The sequence below is a fragment of the Lithobates pipiens genome, unplaced genomic scaffold (assembly GCF_037356315.1).
Source record: "Lithobates pipiens isolate NorthernLeopardFrog02 unplaced genomic scaffold, aLitPip1_a1.2 Scaffold_16, whole genome shotgun sequence".
NCBI lineage: Eukaryota > Metazoa > Chordata > Amphibia > Anura > Ranidae > Lithobates > Lithobates pipiens.
Window position 1 is genome coordinate 216070319 of NW_027507748.1, and position 17945 is coordinate 216088263.

General features: G+C 40.4%; 1 protein-coding gene across 4 annotated transcripts in view; it reads left to right on the top strand.

The window, feature by feature from the left end:
* The window catches only part of SYTL1 (synaptotagmin like 1), a 107197-nt gene extending 89475 nt beyond the window's left edge, over positions 1-17722 (top strand). For all 4 annotated transcript variants that reach the window (XM_077481022.1, XM_077481021.1, XM_077481023.1 and 1 more), the window contains exons 13-15: positions 8971-9070; positions 9216-9421; positions 16239-17722. In XM_077481022.1, the coding sequence (XP_077337148.1) occupies positions 8971-9070; positions 9216-9421; positions 16239-16375 (443 nt within the window). In that variant the 3' untranslated portion in view covers positions 16376-17722. The remainder of the gene's footprint in view (positions 1-8970; positions 9071-9215; positions 9422-16238) is intronic.
* The last annotated feature ends 223 nt before the right edge of the window (positions 17723-17945 follow it).

Below are 17945 nucleotides of genomic sequence, written 5' to 3' on the forward strand. Positions count from 1 at the left end.
AATGTTGCCTGGATGCCTGCACCTAAATGGTGACTGTTCTGGCCTTTAGAAGGCTCCCTCCATGTTTAGGTCCTTGCAGGGCTGTTCTGCTTGTTCCAAGTAGAATTGACATATTAGCTTGGCAGGTAATGACTTTCCACCACAAATGCAGTGACTATTAGGGCTGGTAACCTGTGATGTTTGTAAAAAGAGCAAAGATAATGAGGGGTGAGATGATGACCTTAATCAACATTGCCTGGATGTCTGTTCTTAGATGGTGACTTGTCTTGACCTTCAGAAGGCTCCTTTATGATGAATGTCCAAGAGCTTTTTAAAAATATCAATACTCCCCTCTGACACCACCAATTGTGGAAGAGATTTCCACATCCTTATCTCTCTGACAGCAAAAAACCCCCTGTGCAGCTTAAGGTTAAACTGCTTCTCCTACAATTTCATTGTGTGGCCCTGTGTCCTCTTATACTCTCTGGGACTGAATCGTTTTTTTTCCTATGCTGGGATCACCATTGAGGTATTTGTAAATTGCTATCATGCCCCCTCTCAAGCGTCTCTTCTACACCGAGAATACATTTAGTGCTTGTAGTCTTTCCTCGTAATTAATGTCCTCCAGTCCCCTTATTAATTTTGTTGCCCTTCTTTGGATTCTCTCCAGCTCCAGCACATCCCTTCTGAGGTATGGTGACTAGAACTGGATGGAATACTCCAGATGTGGCCTGACCAGAGTTTTATAAAGTGTCAGTATTCTAGTTTTATCCCTGGAGTATATCCCCCTGGCTTTGGTAGCTGCAGATTGACACTGCATGCTATTGCTCAGTCTGTCATCTACTAGGACCCCCAGATCTCCCCCAGAGGTCCCCCCCCCCCCTAGTGAGTAGTTTGCGTTTATGTTTTTAGCCCCCAAATGCATTACCCTACATTTTTCCACATTAAAACTAATTTCCCACTGAAGTAACTGATCAACTCAGTCTAGTCTTATTATTATCAGTTATGTATTCCTTTGTCTAGTCCCTATAGTTCAGCTAATCTATCAATCTATTACGCCAAGCACATGTTATTGTTAATACCACAATGCTACCACCCTTGGCTATGAAATCAATACACGGTCTAAGGTCAATTAAATCTTATTTATTTCCCATGGAAATAATACAGCGTGCATAAGGTATCAATAGAAGTTACAATAATACATAGCATACAATCAAAGTACAATATAAGCCATACTTATCTGACCTTCGCAGCTACGCCGCATGATGGAATAAAAAAAGACAGAGCTCAGGTCGCAACCCTTTTTGTCAAACATACCTCAGCCATACCACACCCCATAGCCCATCCTACTCTTTCCCGTAGACCAATCAGCGTCTCTGGGGCGTCTCCTCCCCCAGGCTAACAGTCCTGCCATACTTGGCCTCTGGGGGCAGTGTTTGCCCATGAATTGCAACTGCTCCGACTGGATTGCTATCTTGTGGCTTGATCTCGGACGCCCCACCAGCTGTCCCCTGTTCTTGCAGACAAGCCGGCGCCATATCATCTTTGAAGTTCAGTACATTCCAGGTGGGCTGAATAGAAACTCATTCTGCTATTCAAATTGTGTCACATTCCTTGCTTTTAAACATGTGAAACTGCCTGGCATCCATATGGCTGAGTTCGGCTGTACCAACAGCTGTGTAGATGTATAATAATAAATTCCTGTCTGATTCCAACATATGCCGCTTTGCGCCTAAAAGGCGCATACCACCCTTCTTCAGACACGGCTCCTTTTGAACAATCCATAACTGTCTTAGCGTGTGTGGTTCCCCAACATGTGCTTCCGAACCAGTACCTGTAGCACAGTCCTTAGCTTGTGTAACGCATGGTTGTTTTCAACGAGCGCTCCAGAGACATCTCTCATGGAACAGTACACAATTGTCTTACCACGCTGCGTTTTCAACGTGTGCAGAAGCAGGTCCTATGGAGCAGTCCATAAATGTTTACCATGTGATGTTTCCCAACACGTGCCGCTTTGCCACTGAGTGACACATCTCCACCACTCTTCAGCGACAGCTTCCATGTCACCATTCTGTATCTTGGGTATCTTCAGGACGGCAGTACAGGCAAGGGGTGCCCATTCATTCACCATTCACCAGCACCCATTCAGAGCAACATATCGCCCAGCTTTCAGACCCAGAGTCTTGAGGAGGGCCTTTCTTGCCCATATTACTAGCCTACAATACCCATAGGTCACACTATACCACGAACATAAATCAACTTATTACCCTAATATATACATATATATGTATTACGCACCCCGCTCCCAACCTCCTATAACCTTTTACTGTAACTACGGGTCGGGATTAGGCAGGCTTGCTCGCAGCGGCATTGCAGGGCTCTGACTTGGCAGCAACGTCTCCAATTTGTACACAGAGAGCTCACCGTCAAATCGTCCCTCAACTTGCATAGACAACTGGGAGACCCTTCTAGATAAATATTGCTTAACTACACATATACGTTTACAACAATTACCAAACCCACACAATTCCACCCCTGTGCCTGGATTTCAGAGATCATGCCCATTGTATACCATGCACCTCTACCTACGGTTAGGTTCAAGGAACCCTCTAGTCCCATGACTAACACTACACCGGTATTCTTTAGGACAAAGAAACAAAAACTCGCCTATGTCCTAAATAATACCTGGTTGCCTTCTTCCCAGCAATGATCTCCCCATCCAGAATATAGAGAGAAATAACTTCCCAACATTACTCGTTCATCCCCATGTATTGATCTGGCCTACAAAGGACATCATGGTCATGCTTCCGACAAAGGGAAATATCAACCTGCCTCCAGCGTTCATCTTCTCTGATCACATGTGTGATATAGCCTCAAATGCAACAAGATAGAGTCCCCAGTCAGTAAGCCCATTGATGCCACCAAATATACAGACCAAGTCTGCACTTCTGTATATGAGAACATACAGCATAACACCTTTCACAATCCAACTTAGTACCACCCATACAGGCATTCGACCACTATTTTGGATTAGTGTAAGCAACGTGTTTTGGCAAAATCTTACTGAGCGGTGACGCTAACTCATCAGGCCACTGCCCCTCATACAGCGACAGTACAATCAGCTTGATGTTGGCTGATATTTCCACCTGCCACAGAGTGCGCGCCAGAGCCAATGACAGGTTTCTGTCCTCCCTACCAACCTCTCAACATGGTTGACAAAATCCGGAGCCACTCTGACCTGAGTGTTTCTGTGACTTCATTGAATGTTATCAAGGATGCCACCAATCTCCCAGGGTAACAAAGTCACGCTCCTTCTCTGAAGCTATGGCTGTGAGTTTGTTCCTCAGGAGGCCGATGTCCCCTCCATTAATAACACCCATCCCAGCTATTGTTCCCCCCCAATATAGTGCTGAATACATCCCTCCTCTTTCGGGTTACTCCTCAGAAATAAGCATCCTGCATGGACTTCATTCTCATCTCTGGGAGTAACTGGTACAATAACCGCACCTGATTCAGTGTATACTCAGCACATATAGGGTGATAGGTTTTTGTCAACCACCATGAGATGTTGCAGCACCATGTGGTGAAGTCCTATTGTACCCTGGTAGCCAGCGTTTGTTCCCTTTATTTTAACGGAGCATGCTCCTGTGTGTATTTACTGGCATTATCTGTGCAGGGTTTCAACCTCTCAGGTGAGACACCAACCGGGCGTATCTTCCTCATGTCTAGTTCTGGTGTCCCGCATGTCCTGTAACCGAAAGCTTCTCTCTAGGACCGCTAGGATTGAGACACCACCCCTACGAGGAAGTTTTCCCCCATTGATGTGTCACCTGGCACCCTTTAGTCTGATCCACAGCTACCTTATTATGCATAAGCGCCAGTATGCCTCCTGGGTACCTGCACCATATTAACTCCGTTACACCAATACATGTAATACATTAAAACCTTTCTTCTTTCAATTCCTCCTTCCAACAAAAAAACACATATTTTACATTTTCATGTTTTGACGGATTGGATGTGTCATAACTCTTCCCCAACCTCCAACCCATTGCACATGTATAAATAACATGTTTGCATTCATCAGGAGAGACTTCAGCAAAAATATTTCACAAGTTCTCTTGCTAGGCACAGACTTTCAGATTCAGCATTAGCACCCAATTGTCCATACGAAAAAAAACAGGTATTAATCTGAATCTTTCAGTTTTCCTTCTCTCCTGATGTTTATCGGAACTAATTTGTGGTATGGTGTGGCACAGACAAACTGCCAACCAGATGATCATCTGTCATCCATGTTCCAGAAGCCTCTCCAATTCTCGCTCCACTTGGATTCTGGAAATGAAAAACAAGAGCAGTATCAAATTCTTATCCACAATATCTGATCGCTTACCATGTTTACTTATAGTTCCCTCCTTGGAGCTCAGGACCTCAGTATTCCTGTCTTCTGCAACTCTGACCAAACTATCCAAACAACCATGACCTCTTTAGGCTACACCCACTGTAAAATGGATCCCCATGGTATGATCAAAAAACGTTTAAAACTGAACGTCAGTGTTGCTTCTCAAAAACTTCAAATTTTACAAACTAAAAAAAAAAACAATGCATCTATCTGTATCTTTACGATGTATGCACTACCCCTTTTCAGGTGACTGGTTCTAACTGAGGGCATTGTCAATTCCCCCCCTTTCAGGTGGATTAGACCTACTACTTTTCCACCTGAATAAAAATATAACTAACATAGAGGACTAAACCAATATCAAAAAAAAAATTTTTTTTTAGAAGAAAAAAAAATAAAAAATAAAAAAAATAAAATAAAAAAAAAAAATGTAAAAAAAACTTAAAAATCTGGCCATGATCACACAAATAACATGACAAGACAACCATCATACAACAATGACAAACACTCAACTTTTAGTTGACAACATCCATGGACTTTTCTCCTGAGGAGCGTGCTCATTCCAATCTGAAATACAATTAGTTACTGGGGAAAACAAAAAACACAACAAAGCATATGTATCATCACAACATTTTAGCTTCATTTGTAACTCTTTTTAGTACTATTATTTTTCATTGTTTGCAAACAATTACTAACTAATGAGCTCATGGTACCATGTGATAATCGATTATGCATTTACAATAACCTAACCCATGTTCTGCTATATTTTACCACTGTTGTTACTTTGAGAGACCTGCAAACAAATGCAAATGTCCGTATACGAACCAGATTAACTTCTTCCTGGTCTCTGGAAAAAGGAACACACAAGTGATTACACACAATTCTTATGTTAATCAGCAGTATTGGATATTACTCAGGAAAAGTTTACAAAGACTGACAATAAGAGAAGAGTAAAGAAACACAAGATTAAAAAAAAACTCATAACAGAAACATCTTTTAACCACACAAAAGAAAAACCACAATACCAATTCAGGGGTTTATCCCTAAAAGTACAAAACAAAAAAAATGTATATCTATATCCAGGTCCTCTATCATATTCTGAACTTGAAACTTACATCAAACCTTTTTCATAGCCGGGAAACATTGACCAGAATATTCTTACCATGCTTGCAGCTCACTAAGTTCTGCTAACATTGTTTCCCCCAGTGCTATATTTGAGTAACCATGCGTCTATCTCCATTTTGACTCTAAGCAACTGTCCTACATATTGCTTTTTAGTTTCTAGACCCCGCATTTGCGTTTTACACGGGAAATGGGTTTGATTACTATTGGTTCCGTGCTGTGGATGGCTACCCCACCTGGCTGAATAACACACATGATGCCTTGGGGTCGTTTTCGGGTATAATTTCCTTTCGATATCATTATTCGCCGCCCGACAATATTTTGAAATGTGACCCCCCCTTTTACACAAACAACATTTTAGTTCTGGTTTCCCTGCATAGGCCATTTTTTTAGCATATGGCGCTGGAAACCCACATTGCTGGATAATATTACTGCGATTGGAATGCACAGACTTTACACTTTCGTTGTCTGAGGAGTCATCCGAAGTGTCAACTCCTGAGTCAATTTCAAGTGCAGTTATCCCACCTTTATTTGCTTCTTCCACATCGATTCCCATCACAGTACTATCATTTGCAGTGATAATAGCATACGGGTTTTCTTCATATTTCACTTATAGCTTTTCTATACACTGAGCATGTGTGGAGGGTACCTCCACTATTGCACACTTGGAGGATAACTCCATTATGGCTGCTTGTGCCTTAAGCCTTGTGATAACCTGCAAATTCTCAGCCTCCCTTTGATTCAAAGAGGCAATGCAACTTTCTTTTAATTTACACGTTTGTTCTAATTCATCTAATCTCTGTTGCAATACACATTTCTCAGCCACTAATTGTTTAATCCGACTACAAGCATCCGCATCAGCCTTTTCAATCCTCATTGATATATCACTTACCTGTTCCATCACTTTTTCTCTATCAGCAAACCATTCTAATTCTTTTTGTTCCGCAATTTCTTTCATTCTCATTAACATGCATAAGGCATTGGCCATTCTCTGTTTCCTGCCTTTTTTTGATTTATTAATTATGCGACTGTTATGTGTATTACATTGTTTTAAAAGTTCATTAAACTGATATGTTAATTTACCTTTGTGAGTAAGTTGAAATCTAATCCCACCATGCTTGCTAATGAAACCTTCAATGGCTTCCATTGATATGCTAATTAGCCTATCCACACCAGGTTGCTCCACCAGTTGCTTATACACTAGACAAACAACCATATAACCCCCACAAAGACAGATTCCTACCAACAAACGAACAAAAAAAAAAAAATTGATACGAACCGTTTAAATTTCCAGTGACTTGTGGTTCTACAGCATACAAGACACAAGGCACACTCTTAATCAATGCTTTGGTTTTATTGGACCAGAGCTATTTCACTCTCACGTGTGTAGAAATAAAAACCTATATTTCCCCCACTTTTTCCTCAAAGATGTATGGTAATTCCTGCCACTCTCTAACCAACACTGTGCATTAGCAATACACTAAACAATCAGATACCAAACACACAAAGACATAGAGGAAGCTGTTTAGAAGCTAGCTTTTACCTGTAGTCCCCCTCCAAATACAGACAAAAAAAAACAGCGGAAAAGATAAATAAATAAATAAAAAAAAAAAAAAATAAAAAAAAAATTATAAAAATGCAAAAAGCCAAAAACAAAAAAAACAAAAAAAAACAAATACAAATTCGTTTACTCACGAATTTCTTTAGGAGAACACACTCTTATTCAATGTCCTTCTACCCGATAGCAGGTCATAGGGAATTTCTTTTGGGACAGAACGCTTTTTCACAATCACGTGGATATTTCCACTTTTCCCTCAAAATTGTATGATTTATCCTGTCAATCAGCGGTTATATCACATAACCAGGGATGATCAGTCCCTTATCTCGCCAGTGCGCCAATTTGCCCTCTGGTTACAAGTTTGCAAACACAACAATACGTACATATATATATATATCAGTCACAGTTCTCACCAGGTTTTACGCGTGCGTTTATACCAGTGAAATATCTCACAGAATTTTCCTGCTCATCCAAGCGTGGTTTCAGAATTCGCGAGCCAGCGCTAATCTTGTCCACACTAAAGATGACTTCCAGTTCTGGGTGGCTTTGAGCATCTGTGCTTACAGGGACTCAAACAAAAATACCTTAGATTTTTGTGGATTCTGTGTAAAAATATGTTTTACACGCCTTCTGGGGTGCCAAATGAAGTAACTGATCAACTCAGTCTAGTCTTATTATTATCAGTTATGTATTCCTTTGTCTAGTCCCTATAGTTCAGCTAATCTATCAATCTATTACGCCAAGCACATGTTATTGTTAATACCACAATGCTACCACCCTTGGCTATGAAATCAATACACGGTCTAAGGTCAATTAAATCTTATTTATTTCCCATGGAAATAATACAGCGTGCATAAGGTATCAATAGAAGTTACAATAATACATAGCATACAATCAAAGTACAATATAAGCCATACTTATCCGACCTTCGCAGCTACGCCGCATGATGGAATAAAAAAAGACAGAGCTCAGATCGCAACCCTTTTTGTCAAACATACCTCAGCCATACCACACCCCATAGCCCATCCTACTCTTTCCCGTAGACCAATCAGCGTCTCTGGGGCGTCTCCTCCCCCAGGCTAACAGTCCTGCCATACTTGGCCTCTGGGGGCAGTGTTTACCCATGAATTGCAACTGCTCCGACTGGATTGCTATCTTGTGGCTTGATCTCGGACGCCCCACCAGCTGTCCCCTGTTCTTGCAGACAAGCCGGCGCCATATCATCTTTGAAGTTCAGTACATTCCAGGTGGGCTGAATAGAAACTCATTCTGCTATTCAAATTGTGTCACATTCCTTGCTTTTAAACATGTGAAACTGCCTGGCATCCATATGGCTGAGTTCGGCTGTACCAACAGCTGTGTAGATGTATAATAATAAATTCCTGTCTGATTCCAACACCCACCCCGATATTTTGTTCAGGTCTTCCTGTAGAATTTCTATATCCTTTTGTGAAATTATTGCCTTGTATATTTTTTTGTCGTCTGTAAATACTGAGATTGAGCTATTTATCCCATCATCTATATCATTTATGAATAAATTAAGCAGAATTGGTCCCAAAACAGAGCCTTTGGGTACCCCACTTACCACTCCAGACCAGTCTGTGTACATGTTATTTATCATCACCCTTTGGACATGTCCCTGTAACCAGTTTTCTATCCAAGAACAAACCTTTTGGTCCATGCCTACAGACCTCAGTTTGTAAATTAAGCATTTATGGGGAACTGTATCAAATGCTTTTGTAAAATCCAGACATCACAACCACAGGCGTCCCCCTATTTAGATGGCAGCTCACTTCCTCATAGAATGTTAGCAGATTGGTTTGGCAGGAACGATCCTTCATAAACCCACACTGATTACTACTAATGATACTGTTTTCTTCTGCAAATTCTTGAATATAGTCATTTTTCTTTCCCTCAGGTTTAGGTCTTCCACCTTCTGGAGAACTTCACATTTGGGTAAAGGAAGCTCAGCAGCTTGTTCCTCATAAAGCCGGACAAGTCAGCTCTTATGTAAAATGGTATAGTACCTGTAATATTTTTCAACCCTCTCATTGTGTTATTTTAGTATGCTGTCATATGTCATTGTCACTGCTTATTTTACTTTCTGTACAAGTCCCTGGTTACCTACCACTAATTTCTCAGTCATTTTCATGTATTGTCTAGTTGTGTCCTGCCAGATGACAGTCCATCCAGTATTCAACGGACAAGAGTAATTTCACGTAGTCTACGACCAATGTACAACCATACAATGGTATATGACGGTTTCCGTTCAGAGGACCTGTCTGAAGCCTGCGTAGAGTTCACAGTCTGGGACCAAGGAACAATGTCTAGTAAACCACTAGGAGGCATTCGTCTCAGCATAGGCAAAGGTAAAACTCGTCTGTATACAGCTCCTTTATTTTGCGGTCATATTTCTATCAGAATAGCACAGATATTTCTAATAATAAAATTATGTAAACTGTAAACAAATATGCCAACTGTGATTCTGTAAATACAAGCTTCGAAGTGAATGTAGTCAACAGTAAAACAGTCCAGTAACAAATGGAAATATGCAGCATTGCGAATAATGTGCATACACGCATATCCGTGCAAAAGAAGATGACCTGACCATCATATTATTGTTTCATCCCTCATCTGGTTCCTTGACATCTATAGGAGATACCCTGGCTTCCCCATCCATGTAAGGACTTGTGCAGCAAGCTTTCAGTTGCATTCAGCTTAAAGAGGAAGTAAACCCTGATGGGTTAACTTCCTCTTTCATTCCCTGCAAAGGCAAAGCATAATGGACTACTATGCATCGCACAGTGGACCATTATGTGTCACTTACCTGACACAGGAGCCAGCGAAGTCACCGCTGTCCCCGTAGTCCGGCGCATTCATCTTCTCGGTGGGGTCTCGCAGCTCCGCCGCTGTCAATCGACAAAGCCGCGATGACGTCAACCCCCGCATGCGCACGGGAGTCTTTGTCGTTGAAGATGCAGCGCTCAGTGCGCCTGCGCGCCGCTGTCTACGGCGCATGCGCCGTAGACAGCGGTGCCTGTCTTCGGGCAAATATCTCCTCAACCGTATAGGTTTAGGAGATATTTCTTGGACCTACAGGTAAGCCTTAATCTAGGCATACCTGTAGGTCAAAGTGTGTTGTAAGGGTTTACAACCACTTTAATTTGGCAATCAACCAGATGCTTTAGTGTTAAATTTGAATTCCTTCACATGTGTCAAGCAGATTTTTACAACCTCTTTGATTTGTATGGTAGTACTTGTGTAGTAGTTTAGTTAGTAGTTAGTGCTGGACTGTTGCATGGTTTCATTGGAAAATGAACTCATTGGGGGTTATTTACTAAAGGAAAATCTGCTCTGCACTGAAAATTCGCTTGGAAGTAAAGTCACTGTAGATCCGAGGGGGACTGGCAAGGAAATTAAAAATAGCATTTTAGCATGCACATGAATGGATGATAAAATCAGCAGAGCTTCCACTAATTTCAGATCTACCCCTTAGATTTAGAGCGACCGCACTTCCAAGTGCACTTGCAGTGCAAAGTGGATTCGACTTTCAGAAATAACCCCCATTGACTCTGTAGTACAGGGGTGGCCAACCCGCGGCTCTCGAGCCGCATGCGGCTCTTTGATCGGTTTCCTGCGGCTCTTCGGGCTGGTTCGGGCTGTTTCATTGCGGTGACAGGCAGCCCGAGTCTCTGCACTCCTCCGCTCCTCCCACACATCAACAGCCAATCAGCGTGTAGTGTCCCCAGCCCGCCACATTTGAATACATAGGCGCTGGAGTGAGGCTGAAGGGGGGCAGAGGAAGGAGAAACACGCTGTATCTGAAGCCGATGAGATACAAAAAGGTATGGCCACAAGTGTGCAGGTTACTGATCTGTCCTCCCTTCTCCCTCTGTCTTGCTCTGTACTTTTTTTTTTTTTAATAATGGTTTCACCTGAACACTGATAAGATCTGCTCAGCACATTCTCTGTCTGTTGATAGTGTGACACACTGCTGGCTGTTAACCATTTCAGCTTCTTTTCACTTATTTATCCAGAGCTCTGTGTGTGCTGCATGCTTTCTGTGATGTTTTTTGGAAGAATTTACTGCTAGTTCAGGCTAGAAGACCCATTAACTGTTTATTGTTATCCTGACCAGTTCACTGTTTGTAAGACAATTTGTATTTTGGAAATTAGATGAGCTGCTGTCTTCTGTCACATGGATGTACTTTCAAAGGAAGATTACTGACCTGTGGTCTTTGTAGTGTTAAAACAGTGTGTGACATTTACAATAAATCCAGCTGAGCAAAAGTATGTATGTATGAGGAAAGGATGGGGTGATGTTCATGTGTGCCCATGCGTATGGTGTGGCTCTTTGCGGTAACTCGGTAAAAAATGTGGCTCTTGGCCTTCGTCTGGTTGGCCACCCCTGCTGTAGTACAACAAATTTTTTAACTAACTGTATTTGTTTGTTTGGTCATTACTTGGCTCAAAAAAACAAAAAAAAACAAGTTACAGTAGGGACAACAGGCAGTGTCCAAAATGAAGGTTTTGTTCATGCCACAGATGAGGGCAGTAATCTGTTTTGTAAGAAAGTACTATAGCTTGATTTAAAACTGAACTCCATATTTAAATAAAAGGCATAGACTAACACAGCTCTGTGATCATTTATAAATCATTTAAATTGTTTGTAAACCTCTGAAATTAAAAATGAACAGAGCATATCCCTCTATAGTGTGTATTAGCCTCAATCCAGAGCACAGAGTGTGGTTTCTATCTGATTTCTCCTCCCTCCGCTAAATGTGTGAGTCACTCCTGACTGTTTTAACTCAATACAAGGCAATCCCAGGAGATGGTCCTGCCCCCCCCCCCCCCAATAAATAGAAGGTGATTGACAGCCTCTGCTGCTCATGTTTCCCTATGAGACCGTGTAGAGGGGGGGGGTCAATTTCCTCCACTCAAGTCTCAGATTACACTGAGCTCTCCTCACTGTGCTGTGCAGTATGTGTTGCCATATCTCTGCCCCCTGCCACCTGGAAGCTCAGAAATAGCCTTTGATTTGTGTGTTTAAAAAAGACGTAGAGAAAATATTGCTGCAGATAAACAAGTACAAGTTATGTAGAAGGATTTTTTTTCCAGAGGCTAGTCAATTTAGTGCATGTCTGTAAGGGTTTACAGACACTTTGAAGTTTTTTTTATTGCAACTAGTGTGAGTATCTGGGTACAGTATGTTTTGTCATCATCTTCTTTCAATTCCCTGGAAGGGCCCTTTCACACCAGCAGCGGCACATTAGGGCATGCGCATTGACGTGCATTTGACACTATTTTGTTATACGCGTTTGTATGCGTTTGTGGCTCATTTGTTCCTAAGCATCTGTCTGGTAGAATTTGTTGTTTTGAGGCCACTTCTTAATTTTTTGTGCACTGCCTTGTGGTACATTTCTGCATTTTACATGTGTTTGTGTGTGTTTGTGGTGCAACAATACAGCTTGCTGTACATTTTCACACTGCAATGGTGTGTACAGTGACCAAAGAATAACTGGATTTTGGACTGTATATGCAGTGCATTCCACTGCATCTGGTGTGACTGGGCCCTAAACCAGTAATCAGACTGAAGAAGGCAGGGAGGGACTAGAAATCCAATAAAGAGGGTTACATGTACAAAAATTAAAAAAAACCTGACAAAGGACATGCTGATAGGAGAAGAGAACAAGGTTGATCTTATAAGTTTGATGCTGCATTTTCCGTAGACCATTTTATTTCGTGACTATATATGGTGTCACCCACCTGGCTGTACTGTGTCTTAAGACTGTGTACATTTCTGGACTGTATGGAAAGAAAAACAACTCCTTGGCCAGATAAAATATCTCCCTTAGGCTTGGTTCACCTTGCCATGACTTGGGATCCAACTTGTGAGACCCCAGTCACATGACATGTGAAAACCCATGTTAGTCAATGAGAGCTGCCTTAATTAGCACTACTGAAGTCGCTCCGACTTTGGAAAAAGTTCCTGTACTACTTCAAGGTGACTTCTATCTGATCATAGACTTTAACCACTTGCCTACTGGGCGATTTTACCCCCTTCCTGCCCAGGCCAATTTTTATCTTTCAGTGCTGTTGCACTTTGAATGACAAATTTTTATCATTGTTTTCACACAAATAGAGATTTCTTTTGGTGGTATTTAATCACCACTGTTTTTATTTTTTGACAAGTAAACAAATAAAGACTGAAAATTTTGAAGAAAAAACACCAAAACGTTTGCATAGTTTATTATAATATTTTGCAAACAGGCAATTTTTCACTTTCACTTATGTGGACTGACGAAGCTGCACTGATGGGCGCTTATAGGCTGCACTGGTGGGCACCGATGAGGAGGCAATGATAGGTGACACTGATGAGTACTGCTAGGCAGCACTGATGGGCACTGGTGGACAACACTGATTAATAGAGGACACTGATGAGGAGGCACAGATTGGCAGCACTGATGGGCACTGTTGGGACTGCACTGATAATCAGGAGAGTCATATAATAGCCTTCCAGAACCGGACGACCTGAAGTGGAAGGAAAATGATAATTGGTTTTTAAAATGTTTTACAAATAAATATGTAAAAAGTGTGGCGGGCATTTGTATTCAGCCTTTTTTACTCTGATACCCTTAACTGAAATCTAGTGGAACCAATGGTCTTCAGAAGTGCAAAATACTCAAGCGCTGGTGTGGTGAAAAATAATCAAGAATGATAATAATAATAATAAAAGCTGCACCAATATCAGTGATTCCTCACAAGTACAAATGCAAAAAAACTATATAAATTATTAGTGCACTAATATCAATACTCAATAAAATATTCTCGTGCCATAAAAATCAATAATTGTGTAAATAAATTAATAATAAATAGCCGTGTATATAAATAAATAAAAAATAAATGTGAATTAAATATTAATTCTCCGTAATGAATACACCTTGTATATAAATTAATTCACTGGCTCCTCCTCCCGAGGCTTTGCGTCACAGGTCACATGACATTCTCAAGGGAAATGAGCCTGGTGATCCCTGGAGAATGTCATGTGACCTGTGACGCAATGCGTCGGGAGGAGAAGCCGGTGACGTCAAGCCCACAGTGTTCAGAGACACGGAGAGGCTGTGAGGAGGAGTACAATCTGATGTTCTGTCGTTATCCCATGCTTTGACTGGAAAGGTTTTGTGAGTGGATTGATGTGCATATATAAAGTTTATTTACATATCGCAGTAGTACACGATCCCCTGTCTCTTTTCTCACCTATAGCAAATGAAAGTTAAAAGTTAAGGAGCAAGAGATAAGCGATATATGCGGGACAACAGTGAAAGCTTGTTTGGTATGGTGTCTGTGGACAAAATATATGGGACTGAGTGATAAGTAATTTTGAGGATTATATCCTGAGTCTTGTGGACATCACCGGACAGGAGTGTTTTGATTGCAGTGTAGATAGAAGATCTGTATTTGATCAGATCCTTCATCCATCCCATCAGGAGCAGATTTTTATATGCACGGAATGCATTAAGGAACAATTATTTCTATTTATTTATTTTTTCTAAACAATTTATATACAAGGTGTATTAATTACGGAGAATTAATTAATTTTTAATTCACATTTATTTTTAATTCATTTTTTAATTTATTTATATACACGGCTATTTATTATTAATTTATTTACACAATTATTGATTTTTATGGCACGAGAATATTGTATTGAGTATTGATATTAGCACACTAATAATTTAGTTTTTTTTGCAATGGCCTTCAGAAGTCGCCTAATTAGTAAATAGATTCCACCTGTGTGTAATTTAATTTCAGTATAAATACAGCTGTTCTGTGAAGCCCTTAGAGGTTTGTTATAGAACCTTAGTGAACAAACAGCATCATGAAGGCCCAGGAACACACCAGACAGGCCAGGGATAAAGTTGTGGAGAAGTTTAAAGCAGGGTTAGGTTATAAAAAAAAAATATCCCAAGCTTTGAACATCTCACGGAGCACTGTTCAATCCATCATCTGGATGGAAAGAGTATGGCACAAATGCAAATAGATCAAGACATGGCCATCTACCTAAACTGACAGGCCGGGCAAGGAGAGCATTCATCAGAGAAGCAGCCAAGAGGCCCATGGGAACTCTAGAGGAGCTGCAGAGATCCACAGCTCAGGTGGGAAAAGCTGTTCACTGGACAACTATTAGTCATGCAACTCCACAAATCTGGCCTGCATGGAAGATTGGCAAGAAGAAAGCCATACGAAATCCTGTTTGCAGTTTGCGAGAAGTCATGTGGGGGACACAGCAAACATGTGGAAGAAGGTGCTCTGGTCAGAAGAGACCAAAATTTACTTTTTGGCATAAAAGCAAAGCATTATGTGTGGCGGAAAACTAACAATGCACATCACCCTGAACACACCGTGAAACGTGGTGGCAACATCATGTTGCAGGAATGATTTTCTTCAGCAGGGACAGGAAGCTGGTCAGATTTGATGGGAAGATGGATGGAGCCAAATACAGGGCAAGAAAACCTGTTACGAGTCTGCAAAAGACTTGAGACTGGGGAGGAGGTTCACCTTCCAGCAGAACAATGATCCTAAATATAAAGCCAGAGCTACAATGGAATGATTTAGATAAAAGCATATTCATGTGTTGGAATGGCCCAGTCAAAGTCCAGACTTAAATCCAATTAAAAATCTGTGGCAAGACTTGAAAATGTGCCGTTCACAGACACTGTCCATCCAATCTGATAGAGCTTGAGCTATTTTGTAAAGAAGAATGGGCAAAAATGTCACTCTCTAAATGAGCAAAGCTGATAGAGACATCCCCAAAAAGACTTGCAGCGAAAAAGGTTTGTTCTACAAAAGTATTGACTCAGGGGGGCTGGCTACAAATGCACGCCACACTTTTCACAAATTAAATTGTAAGACATTTTGAAAACCATTTATAATTTTCCGTCCACTTCACAATTACGTGCCACTTTCTGTTGGTCTATCACTTAAATTTCCAATAAAATATATATACTTTTTTGGTTGTAACATGACAAAATGTTGAAACATTCAAGGGGTATGAATACTTTTCCAAGGCACTGTATATGTATGTAATCTCTGTGTATGTAGCTGTTTACCTGGAGTTCACCATTAAAGAATGTTTTAGGAATGAGGTGATAAGTCAATTAGTGGAACTATTTTTATGTTTTTCAGGTAATAGTTATGAGGTCCCTGTGAGCTGGATGGATTCTACGGAACAGGAGAAGAAATTCTGGCAATTGGTCATAAACAGACCAGGAGAATGGTCAGAAGTAACACTGCCATTAAGACAGAATCTAACTCCTCGTTAACATGCTGGTAGCTGTGGCATGAAATACCATTTCTGATTCAACACATGAACTTACCATGCCTTACAATGAAAACACAAAGTGAATTTTTAAACACACAGAGCCAAAAGGACTTTTGAAAGATTTTACGCTGTCCATGTGTTTATATTTCTTTGGAAAAGCTCAACTATATTTAAACTGATAAAACAGGTTATGACTGTTAGATTGACACTCCATGATGCCAACTTAATCCAAAGTAGAATAGAATAATCATCACAGAGGCACTGCCATTAACAAATACAGATGTAGTAAAACCTATGTCATAATAACAATAAAAGTTGCAGACTTTTATTTTATATGTGTGTGTTTTAGGACTGTTCTAGTTGTGTATAGATAGCCATGTGACTATGTTTGAGATGTAAAAGCTATTATTTAAAAAGAAAAAAAAAAAAAAAAAGGCAAGCAATGCAATTACTGTATATTCTATGCTATTCTATAGAATTGTCCAACATTCTTTGGAATCATCATTTAGTAATCAGATTATGTAGAGATGCATAATGTTTTTCTCTAGACACTTGTTAGTTTTTAAAACTGCCCTAACCTTTCTGAGAAAGGATTGACACAAGTTGACCTGTGAGCGCATGTTGGAAGACGAACATGCATACATGACTTAAAGCAGAACTCTAGCCAACACCTTTATCTAGTGTTAAATAGCGTGGGGCATCGTTAAGACCTCTGAAAGCAAGCTAGAGGAATACAATGAACATTGTCAATGGGGCAAGTAACAACTATAAAATATTAGAATTCCCTTCACTTTTTATCTAGGTGACTGAGATTTTAACTCTTCCCCACTTTACCCTGAACTACAAAAAAAATCCACTTTTAAAACTCCTTCATAGTCTTATTTAGTGCGAAAAAACGCATAGCACATTGAGCTGTGAAAAGTGCTGTGACCTGTAATAAACAATCATCTGCTGCTTCCAATCATTGAGCTGATTGCAGTAATCTGAAAACTGATTGGCTGCTATGCAATACTGCAATTTGAACTTCCTCATGGCCCTTTTTTGTCTTATATACATCTGCTTTATAAATCAGGCATATTACGATTTAATTCAACTTGTCTGATTCAAGAAAGCAGTAAAAAGATTAATAATGACGTGAAAATATATAATTCCATCATATAAAAATACTTCAACGTCCTGTCGTTAGATCATTTAAGAGATGATTTCTTATTGGTTTTTCCATTACACTTTGAGCTAATTTAGTCAATAAGGTTCAGAAATACAAACAGCTCAGCGCAACATCCAGTAATTGCAGCAAATAATTTATGGTTCAGTGATCTGACAAAAAATAAACTTAATTATGAATGTTTGTTTGTGGTTATTCTTCTTTGCATTGCCTCTCTGAAACAAACTTGTGCTTGCATAAAAGATAGAAAACGATGGATTGCTTTTCTAAATTTGCCTTCCTTCCCGAACATTGTTGCATGTACAGTATGCATGCACTGCGATTCAGTAGGTTCTTCTTTCCGCAAAAAAACAAAACTATACGTTCCACTGTCAGCCATCATAGTTTTAAAGTAAGATTGCAATGT